Consider the following 16733-nt stretch of genomic DNA (forward strand, 5'->3'; position numbering starts at 1 on the left):
ATTGTTGGTGCCAGAAGGGCTGGTCTGAGTATTTCAGAAACTGCTGATCTACTGGGATTTTCACGCACAACCATCTCTAGGGTTTACAGAGAATGGTCCGAAAAAGAAAAAAAATCCAGTGAGCGGCAGTTCTGTGGCCGGAAATGCCTTGTTGATGCCAGAGGTCAGAGGAGAATGGGCAGACTGGTTCGAGCTGATAGAAAGGCAACAGTGACTCAAATTGCCACCCGTTACAACCAAGGTAGGCAGAAGAGCATCTCTGAACGCACAGTGCGTCGAACTTTGAGGCAGATGGGCTACAGCAGCAGAAGACCACACCGGGTACCACTCCTCTCAGCTAAGAACAGGAAACTGAGGCTACAATTTGCACAAGCTCATCGAAATTGGACAGTAGAAGATTGGAAAAACGTTGCCTGGTCTGATGAGTCTCGATTTCTGCTGCGACATTCGGATGGTAGGGTCAGAATTTGGCGTAAACAACATGAAAGCATGGATCCATCCTGCCTTGTATCAACGGTTCAGGCTGGTGGTGGTGGTGTCATGGTGTGGGGAATTTTTTCTTGGCACTCTTTGGGCCCCTTGGTACCAATTGAGCATCGTTGCAACGCCACAGCCTATCTGAGTATTGTTGCTGACCATGTCCATCCCTTTATGACCACAATGTACCCAACATCTGATGGCTACTTTCAGCAGGATAATGCGCCATGTCATAAAGCTCGAATCATCTCAGATTGGTTTCTTGAACATGACAATGAGTTCACTGTACTTAAATGGCCTCCTCAGTCACCAGATCTCAATCCAATAGAGCATCTTTGGGATGTGGTGGAACGGGAGATTCGCATCAGGGATGTGCTGCCGACAAATCTGCGCCAACTGTGTGATGCCATCATGTCAATATGGTCCAAAATCTCTGAGGAATGCTTCCAGCACCTTGTTGAATCTCTGCCACGAAGAATTGAGGCAGTTCTGAAGGCAAAAGGGGGTCCAACCCGTTACTAGCATGGTGTACCTAATAAAGTGGCCAGTGAGTGTATATATATATATATATATATATATATATATAATGAAAAAATACAAAAGCAGCACAGATGAAAAAAGAGAAAAGAGGGTGCACGCTCCCCGGTATATACCAAACCTTTGAAATATCCATCAAAAAAATGGAAAACAGCACGCCTTAGAAGATATGAAGGTGTTTTATTCAGCCTTCATATCTTCTAAGGCGTGCTGTTTTCCATTTTTTTGATGGATATATATATATATGTTTGTGTCTTAATGACATATATATATATATCTGTATTCTATGTGTATATATCTATTCTTTTGTTTCTTTATTAAACCTGTCAGTGAGATCTTACTGTATTGTGCACTGAATTGCCAGCTTTTGGTAAAGGACACCGGGTGTGTATTTCTCACAAGTCACACATCTGGTCCGTCTGTAATGCATTTTTTTTTGCGCACCCATAGACTTGCATTGGCGTACTATGGTCGTAGTATGCTGACAATCGCAGCATGCTGCGATTGTCAGGGACCCTAAAATATACACAAGAAAAATACGTCTATGGGAGCTGCCCCATAGAGAATCATTGGTCCGTGTGCAATGCATGTTTTTAACGCCTCTCACTCGTCTATATTTCTCTCTAGTGTGACGCCGGCCTTAAAGGAAAACTGTCACCAGTTTCCTCTTGTCTGAACTGTCTAGCTGCCTGTGCTGCATTCCATAGAGGGGTATATAATCCCCTGACTCCACCTGAAAATTCTCCAGTGCTCTATGTAAATCCTGCTAGTCTGGTCCCATAGGCGTCCTTGCTAAGGTGTCTATCCGTCTTTCCAGCTGCTGATCATCGTCCTAATGCTCTGATTGAAGTGGATGGTGCCTTCTGCATCATCCACATAGCCGGATGAAATCTTGCGCCTATGCAGAGACATTACGGGCTCACACTTGTGTGCTTTGCCCTGCTCTACTGCGGGCAGAGCCTAAATCATAAGGGAGCATGTGCATTTATGTTTTAGGCCCTGCCTGTTGTAGGGCGCATACACACTTATTTTTTTATGCTCTGCCCACAGTAGGACAGCGCAAAGTGCACGAGAGCAAGCCCACGACATCTCTACACAGGTGTAAGATTTCATCTGGGCTATGTGAATGATGCAGGAGTCTCCATCCACTTCAGTCATAGCAGGAGAACGGTGATCAGAAGTCGGGAGGAGGGATTGATACCTCAGAAAGAATGCCTATTGGACCAGCAGGACTTCCATAGAGCGCTGGAGAATTTCAAAAGGTTTTTGGGGGTACGTAGAGGGAGTCAGGGGGTTATATACCCCTTTATGGGATGCAGCACAGGCGATGATTAAGGTGCTAGTCTTGGCTCAAACATGAAAAAACTGGTGACAGGTTCCCTTTAAGGTTAAATTCCCACAATGAATGGCGCAAAAAAAGCAGCGTCTTTCAGTTCCAGCAAAGTAGATGGGATTTATAGAAATCTCATGCCCACTGTGCTTTTTATCTCTGCGTAAACTGACCTGAGTTGCATCTTTCAAATCCGCAACATTACAATTTCTCTTCCAAGTATGCTGAGTTTTTTGTGGATTTTGCCCATAGTCTGACATTAGATGCAGAAAATTTGCAGGTAAAAATCACAAATGTATTTTCAGTGCGATTCAACTACGGAAACGCACTAAAAGTGCATGTAAACCACACATGACTGCATCTATAAAGTTAAGTCAAAGTCAAATACCAGTGTCAAACACAAAGCAGCTTTATTTAACACATGACCGTAGCAAAAAGAGAGAAAATTCTGCATCAATAACACGATAAAACGCATGTAAAAAAAAGACGCAATAAAAGTAAAAAGTAAAAGTTTACATAATAGGTGCAGAAATGCTGCAGAAAGTCTGCCACATCAAATACTCACCAAAAGCTCATTGCAGGATAGGAGCCTAAGGCCGGGGCCACACTGGCGAGGAATACGGATGAGTGAGAGGCGTTAAAAGCACGCATTACACACGGGCCAATGAATCTCTATGGGGTACCTCGCACCAGCCGTATATTTCTCATCCGTATTCTACGGTCCGTGCCAATCGCAGCATGCTGCGATTGTCAGCGTACTACGCCCGTAATACGCCAATGCAAGTCTATGGGTGCGCAAAAAATACGGATTACACACTGACCACACGTGTGACTTGCGAGAAATACGCAGGACTTATGGCTGCTGACAGGAAATGGGCCAATCCATCATCAGGAAGCATAGACATGCAAATGAGCTCAAAAAGCACTCCAGACATCCAGGAAGTCAGCCTCCACGGAGTAAAGCAGCGTCATGGCGCCATATTTCCTTAATGTGGAGATGCTTACAGTATTAGTGCAGGAGCGGCCAGAACTTTGGGACCAAAGGGATCCCAATTATTCCAACCGGGCAAGAAAGGAGGCGTCATGGAGGCGCATATGTCGCCAGATGTTCCATGACTTTGGTGATCGGCCACGTGAGGAGCAGCAGAAACTGAGTAAGTACAAGGCCCAAAAATTATTTAAAATACCTCACAAACAAAAATGCATACAGATTCTGCCCCCCTCCCCTTCCTGTCCTTTTCCTTTTTGCCTCATGAGGCGGGTAGATTTTGATGTGACACATAGTTTCACACTGCCATAATTTTGCCCAGGCCACAAGCTCCTCTTCCTCTTAGCCAACCAAGTTATTAAGTGTAGCTACTTGATACATAAACTATTCAGACCCTGTGTATCTGGCCCGGATGGGCCAATTAGATATGCCACCCTGGGTAGAAAGCACACCCCAGAAGGCCACATGCCTAGACTACTGGTTGCAAATGTCACCGATCAAATATGTGAAATTGATAATATTTCCTGTCACATTGCAGTGGAAGATGTGATGAAACGCTGGCAAAGCATCCGGGACCAATACCACCGGGAACGTCAGCAGCGGTCCAGGAGTGGGGATGCGGGCTACGTGAAACGAAAATATGTGTATTATGACCGCCTCTCCTTCCTCGCCCCAATTCTGGATCTGAGACTGTAAGTAGATACCTCACACCACATTACACCGATACTTTACAGGGCCAAAAATATTGATGTATTTTTGCCTCTGTTCTATTTCATAACAGAACTCAATCCAACCTTACAGATCGAGGAACGGGCTCAGAGACAGAGCCAATAATTGATCCTGTAGGGGATGAGGTGGCTGGCCCATCTTCTCCCCCTACAAGAAGCATGGGTGAAGATGAGTCATCACAGGAGAACCCATTGGCTGCCCAACAAACCACACCACCAGGACCGTCTGCTGCTGCCCCATCACCCATCCTGGAAGAGCAGGGCAACTTGAGCAGCAGCCCAACTGCCCAGATCCGGGGATCCCCACAGGCTGCTGTTACATCCTGGCGAGGCCGAAGAAGGCGCCAGGTCGCTGTTCAAGAGAGCAGGACCAATGTGAACACAGGGGTCCTAAATTATTTATCTAGAGTCACTACAGATGATGGGAAGGAGGACTACTCATGTAGCCTGACCCTTTATCTCCGTGCCCTTTCCCGTGAGGTCAGGCTCCGTATTAGGGGATATTTTCAGATCCTGCTTGAAGCAAGCACCCCCCCAATACCCCATATGAGCTTTTCGAATATCTGGAGAGGTGGCAGCTTTCCCCCAGAAATCTAATGCGCATGAGACCACCCACACAGATGCTTGCTCAAGCAGGGTCTGAACATCCTCTAATACGTGGGCCTACACCTCACCCCCTTCCTCCCCTACCCAACCTTCACAACAGCAGCAACAGATTTCTGGCTCTAGTCAACCCCACCAATATGGCCACTTATTCCCACCCAGTGTTGGAGGCTGGTCCCAACCTGGTTGGGGACGACATGGCTATATTGGTGGGTATGAGACACGGGCCTACCCGCCCCAACAAGATGCCCCTCAGCAGTATTACTATGGCCACTACCCCCAACAATCACAGGAGAAAGGTCAGTACCAACAACATGGGCAACAGTATGCACTCACACAGGGCGATGTTGCTCAAAGTAGTCAGCAGCAACCACAGGCTGCTCCTCCGCCTTCTCCTTCCCCAACATTCCACAATTTATAAGTGGCTAAAAACATGGAATTAGTAAACCAATACTGTACATGAGTGTTCTTAATCGGTCTGATGGGAGGAGATGTCCAGTGTGTTTGAACTGGTTGTTAAAATCCCAAGGCAAAGTAAAAAAGAGGTTTTCTCCATCATCAAAATGAGCTAAAACAGATAATACTAACATCTCTTATGACGGTTTTCAAATCATATGATTAAGACACCATGAAAGGCAAGGCTACATTATGCGTTTCTGAGACATATTACATGTCTGTTAAAAATACAATATTTCACGGGGCTATACTGGCAAAGTCAAAGGATCAAAATAGAGTACTCACTTGATAATGCATAGAAAAGGCGTGCTGTCCATATTCACTTAGTCCAATTTAGGCCAGCTAACTATATTCCAAAATCAAGGCAAACAGCCTCAAGACCATCACGCTCTCTCTATGTATTATCAAGTCAGTCTTCTAATTTGATCCTTTGACTTTCCCAGTATAGTGCGGTGAAATATTGTGTTTATTACAGACATGTAATATGTGTCAGAAACGCGTAAGGTAGCCTTGCCTATCATGGTGGCTTATTAATATGATTTGAAAACCTTCAGAATAAATGTTAGTATTATCTTGTGTAGCTCATTTTGATGATGGATAACTCCTCTTTTTTTACTTTAGATTCCAAATTTGTAAAATTTGCAATGTTATTATTGCACTATGTATGTTGTAGGATATGTTTGTAATTTTGTTTTAACAACAATGTTGAAATATGCCAAAAGGCCAATTTGGGCCATTGCCCAAGTTTTTCATTGGGCAAGAATATGTTTGCCTTACAAACGAAAAAAAATACCAAAAAAAAGGCGAAAGTAAAAATTTGGCAACTACACTTTACGTCTCTGTCTTAATTGTCCAAACCCCTATCAAAATACGCTTACCAAATCAATTCAACAGTCATAGATTCAGAAGGGGTACAAATATATATATTTTGACACACATCAAACCAACATTGCCAACATAGATCCAGCATGCTCTTGCCAAGAAGGTTCCCCCTGAGGTGCCATAAAGTAATTAGTGAAAAGATCACGCACTTTGAGGCCAGAGATCGGTCTACGTTGATGGTTGATAGGTGGTCTCACCCTATGCACATTGTCCGGCCTACGCACAACACCAGCAGAGGAGGAACAATCATGTATGCTGGTGAAGTGATGAAGAATCACACAGGCTTTCACTACTTCATTAACATTTTGTTCACTCAGCTGAATGGCAGACTGGAGTACCCGCCATTTGGCAAAAAGAATGGCAAAGGAACACTCCACCAGTCGCCGAGCACGTGATAGGCGCAACTTAAATATCCTGCGCCTGTGGTGAAGGTTGCGCCAGGCATATGGCCTCATGACATTGCGTGTTAACTGAAAGGCCTCATCTGCAACAAGGACATAAGGGACACATTCTTGAGTGGAGCCTGGTAGCTGGCGTGGTGGTGGTAGATCCAACTGGTTGGTGCGTAGCCACCGAGCCATAATGGAAGTATTGAAGACTCGAGAGTCTCCCGTCCTTCCATAGGCCCCAATGTCAACAATTATAAACTTGTATTGAGGGTCGACCAGACCCAACAATATAACAGAAAAGTATTGTTTATAATTGAAGAATTAGGAGCCAGAGTTCGGCGGCTTACGCACCCGGATATGTTTGCCATCAAGGGCCCCAATACAATTTGGAAACTGGCATTCTTCCTCAAAGTCCCTTGCTATCCTGGCCTCCGGCATGACGACTTGATATAGTCTTGTCCATATTTCAATACATGTTGACCTGACTATGCCAGATATGGTTGATCTTCCAATCAGAAACTCATGGTGGAGGGCAGCATAAGACAGGCAAGTGGACAGGAAGCTGAAGAACAACAGAAAAGGAAGATTGTCAAATGCACACAAAACAAACAGGTCCATACATAACAATCTTGGTAAGATTTCAGAGCAAATAACACACACATCTTGCTTTGCACAATTAGTAAATGATATTCAGTACATATTCCACACAACATTCGGGTCTGTAAGTTGAAACATATGTGGACTAAGATGAGGGCCTAAAACTTACTCAAAAAAGGCAAAAATTCAAACTTTGCCCAACACATCATGAACATAGAGAATGTGGTTGTGTAGTACATACCGTATTGTGAGTAGAAGTCGCTCCTCTGTAGATATAGCTTTGCGCATCCTTGTATCCTGAAAGGTTATCCCAGGGCGCACTGTCTCCAAGAGTCTATCAAATGTTGCAAGGCTCATGCGACAGTATTGGTAGAATTTGACAGGATGCTCCCGCAGAGAAGAATAGAGGCGGTGAAAATTAACTCTTGTGAGTCGTTGCCTCAAAAGTGGATGTACCCACATGCGTCTCCTCCTTCGCGGATCCACTATCACTGGGTATGGTTGGCCAAAGCGCCGTGACAAAAGCCAGTTGAAGAGAACCTGCTCAGTTGTGTTGAAAGTCAGACTGTCTGCCATGTTGCACATACCACAGCAACACACCTAGTGAAGGCAAGGTGACAAATGGACAGAATGGAGGCTGCCACCTGTTCCTGAGGCAATAAATAGGGTGCAGACTAATGATTTAAATAGTTAGCAGGCCTCAAAACTGTTAAATGTCCATTTTGCAAGTCTGCGAGAAAATCTCGCCATACGGATTGCATACGGATGCCATACGGATTACATACGGATGCTCACATGCGCAAAATACGTGACCGCACCTTGCTTACGGATGACATACGGAGCACTATTTAGGGGTCATTCATCCGTATTACGCATGTAAACTACGGACCGTATTTTGCGCAGGTTAGTGTGACCCCGGCCTAAGGCCACGTTCAAACGTTCAGTATTTGGTCAGTATTTTACCTCAGTATTTGAAAGCCAAAACCAGGAGTGGGTGATAAATACAGAAGTGGTGACGGGTTTCTAGTATACTTTTCATCTGATTGTTACTCTCCTGGTTTTTCAACATACTGATGTAGAAAGCCCACTAAATACCAAACATGTGCACATGGCCTAAGGGCTCATTCACACCTCAGTTTTTTGAGTGCTATCGTTTTGTCTTTTTTTCACGGATGATACTCTTACTTATTACAGATTTTTTTTTTTTAACTGAGTGGCCCAAGCAAAATCATGGAGACTATCGATCAGAGTGTCAGATCGCACTCAGCAATGAAAGTCTATGGGTCCATGAAAAAAAAATGGACAGCACTCGTATGCCATCTGTGTCTGCTCACTGACTGATCGGAGAAGGTGGATAAACTTTTTTTCTCATTAGTGGAAAAAGAACTGATGAAGCTCTGGTATCTTTGATGAATATCTGACAAAATTGGTTCCGTTTTTCTAATATGTAGATGAAACTGACAACTGAGTGATGCTTTACAATGCATTCTTAGCAACTAGTCTGATGAGTCCCAATTAGAGTTGAGCGATACCGTCCGATACTTCAAAGTATCGGATCGGAATGGATCGGCCGATCTTAAAAAAAAGTATCGGTATCGCCGATTCCGATACCGGAAGTCCCATTCAAGTCTATGGGACTTCCGGTATCGGAATAAGAAAAATCCTGTTTTTCCCTTGTACAGCCTCTCTGGGGTCTGTACGGGCCTTTCGGGGGGCTGTGCCGGCCTGCCAGGGGGTCTGTGCAGGCTCCGGTGGCCTGTGCCGGCCTGCCGGGGGGCTGTGCCGGCCTGCCGGGGGGCTGTGCAGGCTCCGGTGGCCTGTGCCGGCCTGCCGGGGGGCTGTGCCGGCCTGCCGGGGGGCTGTGCAGGCATCGTCCGATGGGACTACAAGTCCCATCGGGCGATGCCTGCTACCATGACAGTGATTGACACATTAGCCAATGATGGGACAGTAGTAGTCCCATCATCCGGCTAATGTGTTGAATGTAAAAAAAAAAAAAAAAAAAATTACATGCTACATACATACAACATGCATACTACATACATGCTACATTCATACTACATGCTACATTCATACTACATATATACTACATGCAACATACATACTACATATATACTACATGCAACATACATATTACATATATACTACATGCTACATACATACTACATATATGCTACATACATACTACATATATACTACATGCATGCTACATACATACTACATATATGCTACATACATACTACATATATACTACATGCATGCTACATACATACTGCATGCTACATACATACTACATGCTACATACATACCACATATATACTACATACATACTACATGCATGCTACATGCTACATACATACCACATACATACTACATACATACTACATACATACTACATGCTACATACATACTACATATATACTACATGCAACATACATACTACATATATACTACATGCATGCAACATGCATACTACATATATACTATATGCTACATACATACTACATATATGCTACATACATACTACATATATACTACATGCATGCTACATACATACTGCATGCTACATACATACTACATACATACTACATATATGCTACATACATACTACATATATACTACATGCAACATACATACTGCATGCTACATACATACTACATGCTACATACATACCACATATATACTACATACATACTACATGCATGCTACATGCTACATACATACCACATACATACTACATACATACTACATACATACTACATATATACTACATGCATGCTACATACATACTACATGCTACATACATACTACATATATACTACATGCATGCTACATACATACTACATGCATGCTACATACATACTACATGTTACATACATACCACATATATACTACATACATACTACATGCTACATACATACTACATATATACTACATGCATGCTACATACATACTGCATGCTACATGCATGCTACATACATACTACATACATACTACATGCTACATACATACCACATATATACTACATACATACTACATGCAATACATTCATACAATACATACATAGACATACAGTACATATAACATAGAGTAACATACTTACCAATACTTGTCACATTGTTCCCCGAAGCCATTGTCTTTTACGGAATAAATATTAACATAACAAACCACAAAAATACTCACCCACGATCCGAAGCAGTCCACGAGTGTGTCCCACGACGATCTTGGGTAGAGAACTGCAGCATCAACTGTTGCTGCCGTTCTCTACGGGCTGCAGGAATCCAATGACGGAAGGTAGGTATCCTTCCGCACTGTATTCCTCCGCCACTTAAAAAAAAAAAAAGTCCCTAGTCTCACTTTATGCCATTGCTGTGTGGGAAATTCCCACGCAGCAATGGCATAAAGTGAGACTAGGGACTTTTTTTTTTTTAAGTGGCGGAGGAATACAGTGCGGAAGGATACCTACCTTCCGTCATTGGATTCCTGCAGCCCGTAGAGAACGGCAGCAACAGCTGATGCTGCAGTTCTCTACCCAAGATCGTCGTGGGACACACTCGTGGACTGCTTCGGATCGTGGGTGAGTATTTTTGTGGTTTGTTATGTTAATATTTATTCCGTAAAAGACAATGGCTTCGGGGAACAATGTGACAAGTATTGGTAAGTATGTTACTCTATGTTATATGTACTGTATGTCTATGTATGTATTGTATGAATGTATTGTATGTAGTATGTATGTAGTATATATGTGGTATGTATGTAGCATGTAGTATGTATGTAGTATGTATGTAGCATGCATGTAGCATGCAGTATGTATGTAGCATGCATGTAGTATATATGTAGTATGTATGTAGCATGTAGTATGTATGTAGTATGTATGTAGTATGTATGTAGTATGTATGTAGCATGCATGTAGTATATATGTAGTATGTATGTAGCATGTAGTATGTATGTAGCATGCATGTAGTATGTATGTAGTATGTATGTAGTATGTATGTGGTATGTATGTAGCATGCATGTAGTATGTATGTAGTATGTATGTAGTATGTATGTAGTATGTATGTAGCATGCAGTATGTATGTAGCATGTATGTAGTATGTATGTAGTATATATGTAGTATGTATGTAGCATGTAGTATGTATGTAGCATGCATGTAGTATATATGTAGTATGTATGTAGCATGCATGTAGTATGTATGTAGTATGTATGTAGTATATATGTAGTATGTATGTAGCATGTAGTATGTATGTAGCATGCATGTAGTATATATGTAGTATGTATGTAGCATGTAGTATGTATGTAGTATGTATGTAGTATGTATGTAGCATGTAGTATGTATGTAGTATATATGTGTTATGTATGTAGTATGTATGTAGTATGTATGTAGTATTTTTTTTTTTTTTTTTAACATTTAACACATTAGCCGGATGATGGGACTACTACTGTCCCATCATTGGCTAATGTGTCAATCACTGTCATGGTAGCAGGCATCGCCCGATGGGACTTGTAGTCCCATCGGACGATGCTTGCACAGACCCCCGGACATCAGCACAGCCCCCCGGCAGGCCGGCACAGCCCCCCGGCAGGCCGGCACAGACCCCCACAGGGTGCACAGACCACCGGCAGGCCGGCACAGCCCCCCGGCAGGCCGGTACAGACCCCCACAGGGTGCACAGACCACCGGCAGGCCGGCACAGCCCCCCGGCAGGCCGGTACAGACCCCGGGCAGTCCACACAGCCCCCCGGCAGGCCGGCACAGCCCCCCGGCAGGCCGGCAGAGACCCCCCGGAAGGCCCGAAATGACGGTGCATCATGATGACGTCAGGCTGTCAATCAACTTTGAACTTCCGATTCCGATGCCGACTTCCGATATTGAAAAAATATCGGAAGTCGGTATCGGAATTCCGATACAGCAAGTATCGGCCGATACCCGATACTTGCGGTATCGGAATGCTCAACACTAGTCCTAATTAATTAGAATTAATCTGGCTAGCACTGAACTGTGAGCAAAGAAGAGGGCAAATAGCCTTGACAATGAATAAGCTATGTTTCTATCTATGTCTGACGTATCCATATCAATGTAAAACATAAATGTAGGTGATAAACCTTTTTAAATGTAATATTTATGTTTTACGTTTAAAACGTAAAATTCTAAATTAAACTTTACAATAATCCAAATATTATCTGTTCTATAAATGTTATAAATAAAAAAAATGTGATAAATGAATTTTTTCAGTACATGTGAGGATAAAGGTTATTATGATATCATTTTATGTACTAGGATTGTACAAATTCTGGGTTATATGGGAATGTCTTTAAAAGTTTTCTCTTTTTCTGTTTTTTTTTCCAGATTTACATAAGGAAAATATTACCAGTAAGTTGCAATAATGTACAGTACACATTATTTCAAAATCTACAATGTTATTTGGTTATGTTTTATGACTTATTTGTACAAAATTTTGTAGATGATGCATGCCCTAGTAAACTTAAGCCATTTACAGAATCCTTGGCCCCTCAGTGTACAATTACTCTCCTATATCTTATATATATCCTGTGTGTGTGTGTGTGTGTGTGTGTGTGTATATATATATATATATATATATAAAATCTATAATATAATGCTAGGAGCGTCACTCTGCCCGAAGCCTTTATAGACTGTGCAAGCGCGAAGCGCCTGCGCAGTCTGGACCCCACAGAGTTACGCATCCGGGGGTGAGGAGTGTGGCCCAGGAGATCGCGGTATGCGTAAGCACTGAGCGCATACCACGATCTCCGGCACAACAACTTACCGATCCGGTATTGCCATGGGGTCTCGCCGTGATGTCAGGAGAGGGCGGGTTGTAGCGCTGGAATCGGCGCCTAAGCAGTCCGCGCTTTCCGGCGCCATTTTCTTGAAGACACACTGCAGTGTGTCTTCAAGAAAATGGTGCCGGAAAGCGCGGACTGCACAGGTGCCAATTTTTGCGGCACAATCCTGCCCTCTCCTGACATCACGGCATTTCTGCTCACCAACAAAATGGCGCCGGACAGCGTGGTCTGTGCAGGCGCTGATTCCGGCGCCTCGTGTCCCCCTGCCCCCTCTGCTGACATCAATGATTTATTTAAATATGTAACGGATACCCACACTTCGCCGCCATTTTAAAAACACCAGATTTCTGCGCCACACAGTGCCTCCGGTCTCTGTCTTAAAAAAAAAAAACATTTCGTACTATATACAGACATATATAGTACACATATATCTGTAAGTATATAGCTATAGAGGATACTATATATAGATAAGTCAGCAGAGTAGTCCAGCACAGTTTCAGGTTATGTGCACACGTTGCGGATTCTGCTGCGGATCCGCAGAGGATTTTCTATGTAAAACCAAAAACGCTGTGCACATGCTGCGGAAAAATCCATGCAGATATGCTGCGGATTTGAATCCGCAGCAAGTCTATTCTTTGTGCGGATTTCACTGCGTTTTTACACCTCTTCCATTATAGGAATCCGCAGTTGAAAACGCAGGTGAAATCCGCACAAAATCTGCACTAAATCGGCAGGTAAAATGCAGGTCATTTTACCTGCTGATTTAGTAAAATCCGTGCAGAAAAATCCACAGCAGGATCCGCAACGTGTGCACATACCCTCAACCTATATAGAAAGTTAGCAGACCACAGAATGGGGGTGCAGGATGGGAGCAACACATGACAGAATGGGGGCGCAGCAAGGGTAGAGCACATTACAGAACAGGGGTGCAGGATTGGAGCATCACATTTCAGTATGGGGGTGCAGGATGGGAGCAGCACATGACAGGATGTGAGCACCACATGACAGGATGGGGACGTAGGATGAGAGCACATGACAGGATGAGGGCACAGGAAGAGAGCACCACATGACAAGATGGAGGCGCACAAAACAGGATGAGGGCGCAGGATGGTGGCTGCACATGACAGGAAGGGGGCGCAGGATGGGAGCAGCATATGACAGGATGGGGGCGCAAGATTGTAGCAGCACATGACATGATTAGGGCGCAGGATGGAAGCAGCACATACCAGGATGGAGACCATATACCAATATAAATGCTCGTCACCCGGGCGTAGAACAGGTTCAATAGCTAATATATATATATATATATATATATATATAATGCTCAAAAAAATATAGGGAACAATAAAATACCACATACTAGATATCACTGAATGAAATCAGTTGCAAGTGTTTATTCATTGCATAGTGGAATGTGTTCAGAACAATAAAACATAAAAATTATCAATGTAAATCAAAATGAATATCCCATGGAGGTCTGGATTTGGAATCATACTCAAAATCAAATTGGAAAATCAAATTACAGGCTGACCTAACTTCAGTAGAAATGCTTCATGACAAGGAAAAGATGCTGAGTATTGTGTGTAGCCTCCACGTGCCTGTATGACCTCCCTACTGTACAACGCCTGGTCAAACTCCTGGTGAGGCGGCAGATGGTCTCCTGAGGGATCTCTTCCCAGACCTGGACTAAAGCATCCGCCAACTCCTGGACAGTCTGTGGTGCAACATGACTTTGGTGGATGGAGCGAGACATGATGTCCCAGTTGTGCTCAATGGGATTCAGGTCTGGGGAATGGGTGGGCCAGTCCATAGCTTCAATGCCTTCATCTTGCAGGAACTGTTGACACACTCCAGCCACATGAGGTCTGGCATTGTCCTGCATTAGGAGGAACCCAAGGCCAACCACACCACCATATTGTCTCACAAGGGGTCTGAGGATCTTATCTCGGTACCTAATGGCAGTAAGGCTACTTCTGGCGAGCACATGGAGGGCTGTGCGGCCCTCCAAAGAAATGCCACCCCACACCATTACTGACCCACTGCCAAACCGGTCATGCTGAAGGATGTTGCAGGCTTAGATCGCTCTCCACGGCGTCTCCAGACTCTGTCACATCTGTCACATGTGCTCAGTGTGAACCTGCTTTCATCTGTGAAGAGCACAGGGCGCCAGAGCAGAATTTGTCAATCCTGGTGTTCTGTGGCAGGTGACAAGCGTCTCCTGCATGGTGTTGGGCTGAGCACAACCCCCTATCTGTGGACTTCGGGCCCTCAAACCATCCTCATGGAGTCGGTTTCTAACCGTTTGTGCAGCCACACATGCACATTTGTGGCCTGCTAGAGGTCATTTTGCAGGGCTCTGGAAGTGCTCCTCCTGTTCCTCCTTGCACCATGGTTGGAGGTAGCGGTCCTGCTGCTGGATTGTTGGCCTCCTATGGCCCCCTCCATGTCTCCTGGTGTACTGGCCTGTCTCCTGGTAGCACCTCCTGCCTCTGGCCACTACGCTGACAGAAACAGCAAACCTTCTTGCCAGAGCTCACACTGAGGTGCCATCATGGATGAGCTGCACTACCTGAGCCACTTGTGTGGGTTGTAGAGTCCGTCTCATGCTACCACGAGTGTGAAAGCACAACCATCATTCAAAAGTGACCAAAACATCAGCCAGAAAGCATTGGTACTGAGATGTGGTCTGTGGTCCCCACCTGCAGAACCACTCCTTTATTGAGGGTGTCTTGATAATTGTCAATAATTACCATATGTAGTCTATTCCATTTGCACAACTGCATGTGAAATTGATTGTCAATCAGTGTTGCTTCCTAAGTGGACAGTTTGATTTCACAGAACTTTGATTCAGTTGGAGTTATAGTCTGTTGTTTAAGTGTTCCCTTTATTTTTTTGAGCAGTGTGTGTATATATATATATATATATATATATATACTGTATATGTTTTTTGGCTCAGAGCAAAAGATCATTGTTCCTGTGGAGGTGTGTTGGGTGTTCTCACTCACTCTTGGTGGTATTGCTCATTTCCAACCAAGACTGGTGAAGGAAGTAACTACAGAGACCAGCTCAAGGGAGCTCTGGTGTAAAGTCTGGTGAAGGAAGGAATTACAGAGAGGTGCTCCTTGCAGCTCTGACAAAGCTTGGAGAAGTAGCAGCTATTCTGGAGGAAAGCTGCATTGTGGTGGTGGATTCTGTTGCTGGGAGCAATAGCAACAGAGCAAAGCTAAGTGGTGTTATCCCTGTTTGTATTTTTCCCTGGTGTGTATTAGTACAGCGGTGGAGCCAGTGCCTGCACCACCCAGCTCACTAGCAAGGGATAGGTGTAGGGTGTGCTAGGGTGACAGGTTCCGAATCGGCAGCAGGTTAGGAGCCTATTTAGGGAACGTTATGTGTGTGAGGGACACTGACTCAGGGGAGTGCAGGAGGTCTCCACGTCCCCGTTCCCTATCGCAGGGCCCACCATTGTAACTGTTTCCCCTTCCCCCATGTCTTGTTGTTTTAGTTACCTGCACGCAGGTCGTGTCACACAGGACAGTTACACGTACCAGTTTTGTTGTCTTAGTTACCGACCTGCGGGTCGTGTCACACAGGACGGGTCCACGTGACAGGTGTACGTATGTCACTTCTGAGAACTATGGCAGCCTATGTACTTTGAGCGATCGATTATAGATTGTTCAGTGCCCATGATTTACTGTGGTCTGCCTGTTTGAAACAATGCTATTAAGCAACCGCTGATCAGTAGAGTTGAGCGAAACGGGTCGGTCAAATTCAAAAATAGTCGACTTTAGCTAAAGTCTGGTTTCGCCGATCGAAACCCGACCATAGCGTGAAAACCCAATCAGAGCACCAAAGTCGCGTTTCAAATAATCTTTCCAGCGCCTTTTCTCAGCCAATGATGGAGGACGCACACTGTGGGCAACGTGGTGACATGGGCAGCGGCC

At 44.3% G+C, this 16733-nt stretch overlaps 1 protein-coding gene across 1 annotated transcript in view; it reads left to right on the forward strand.

The window, feature by feature from the left end:
* The window catches only part of MUSK (muscle associated receptor tyrosine kinase), a 384027-nt gene that overhangs the window by 275777 nt on the left and 91517 nt on the right, over positions 1-16733 (forward strand). The window contains exon 11 of the mRNA XM_073552439.1: positions 12335-12358. Coding sequence (XP_073408540.1) covers positions 12335-12358 — 24 coding nt within the window. The remainder of the gene's footprint in view (positions 1-12334; positions 12359-16733) is intronic.

The sequence above is a fragment of the Dendrobates tinctorius genome, unplaced genomic scaffold, assembly GCF_039654945.1.
Source record: "Dendrobates tinctorius isolate UK_male_01 unplaced genomic scaffold, ASM3965494v1 ptg000191l, whole genome shotgun sequence".
NCBI lineage: Eukaryota > Metazoa > Chordata > Amphibia > Anura > Dendrobatidae > Dendrobates > Dendrobates tinctorius.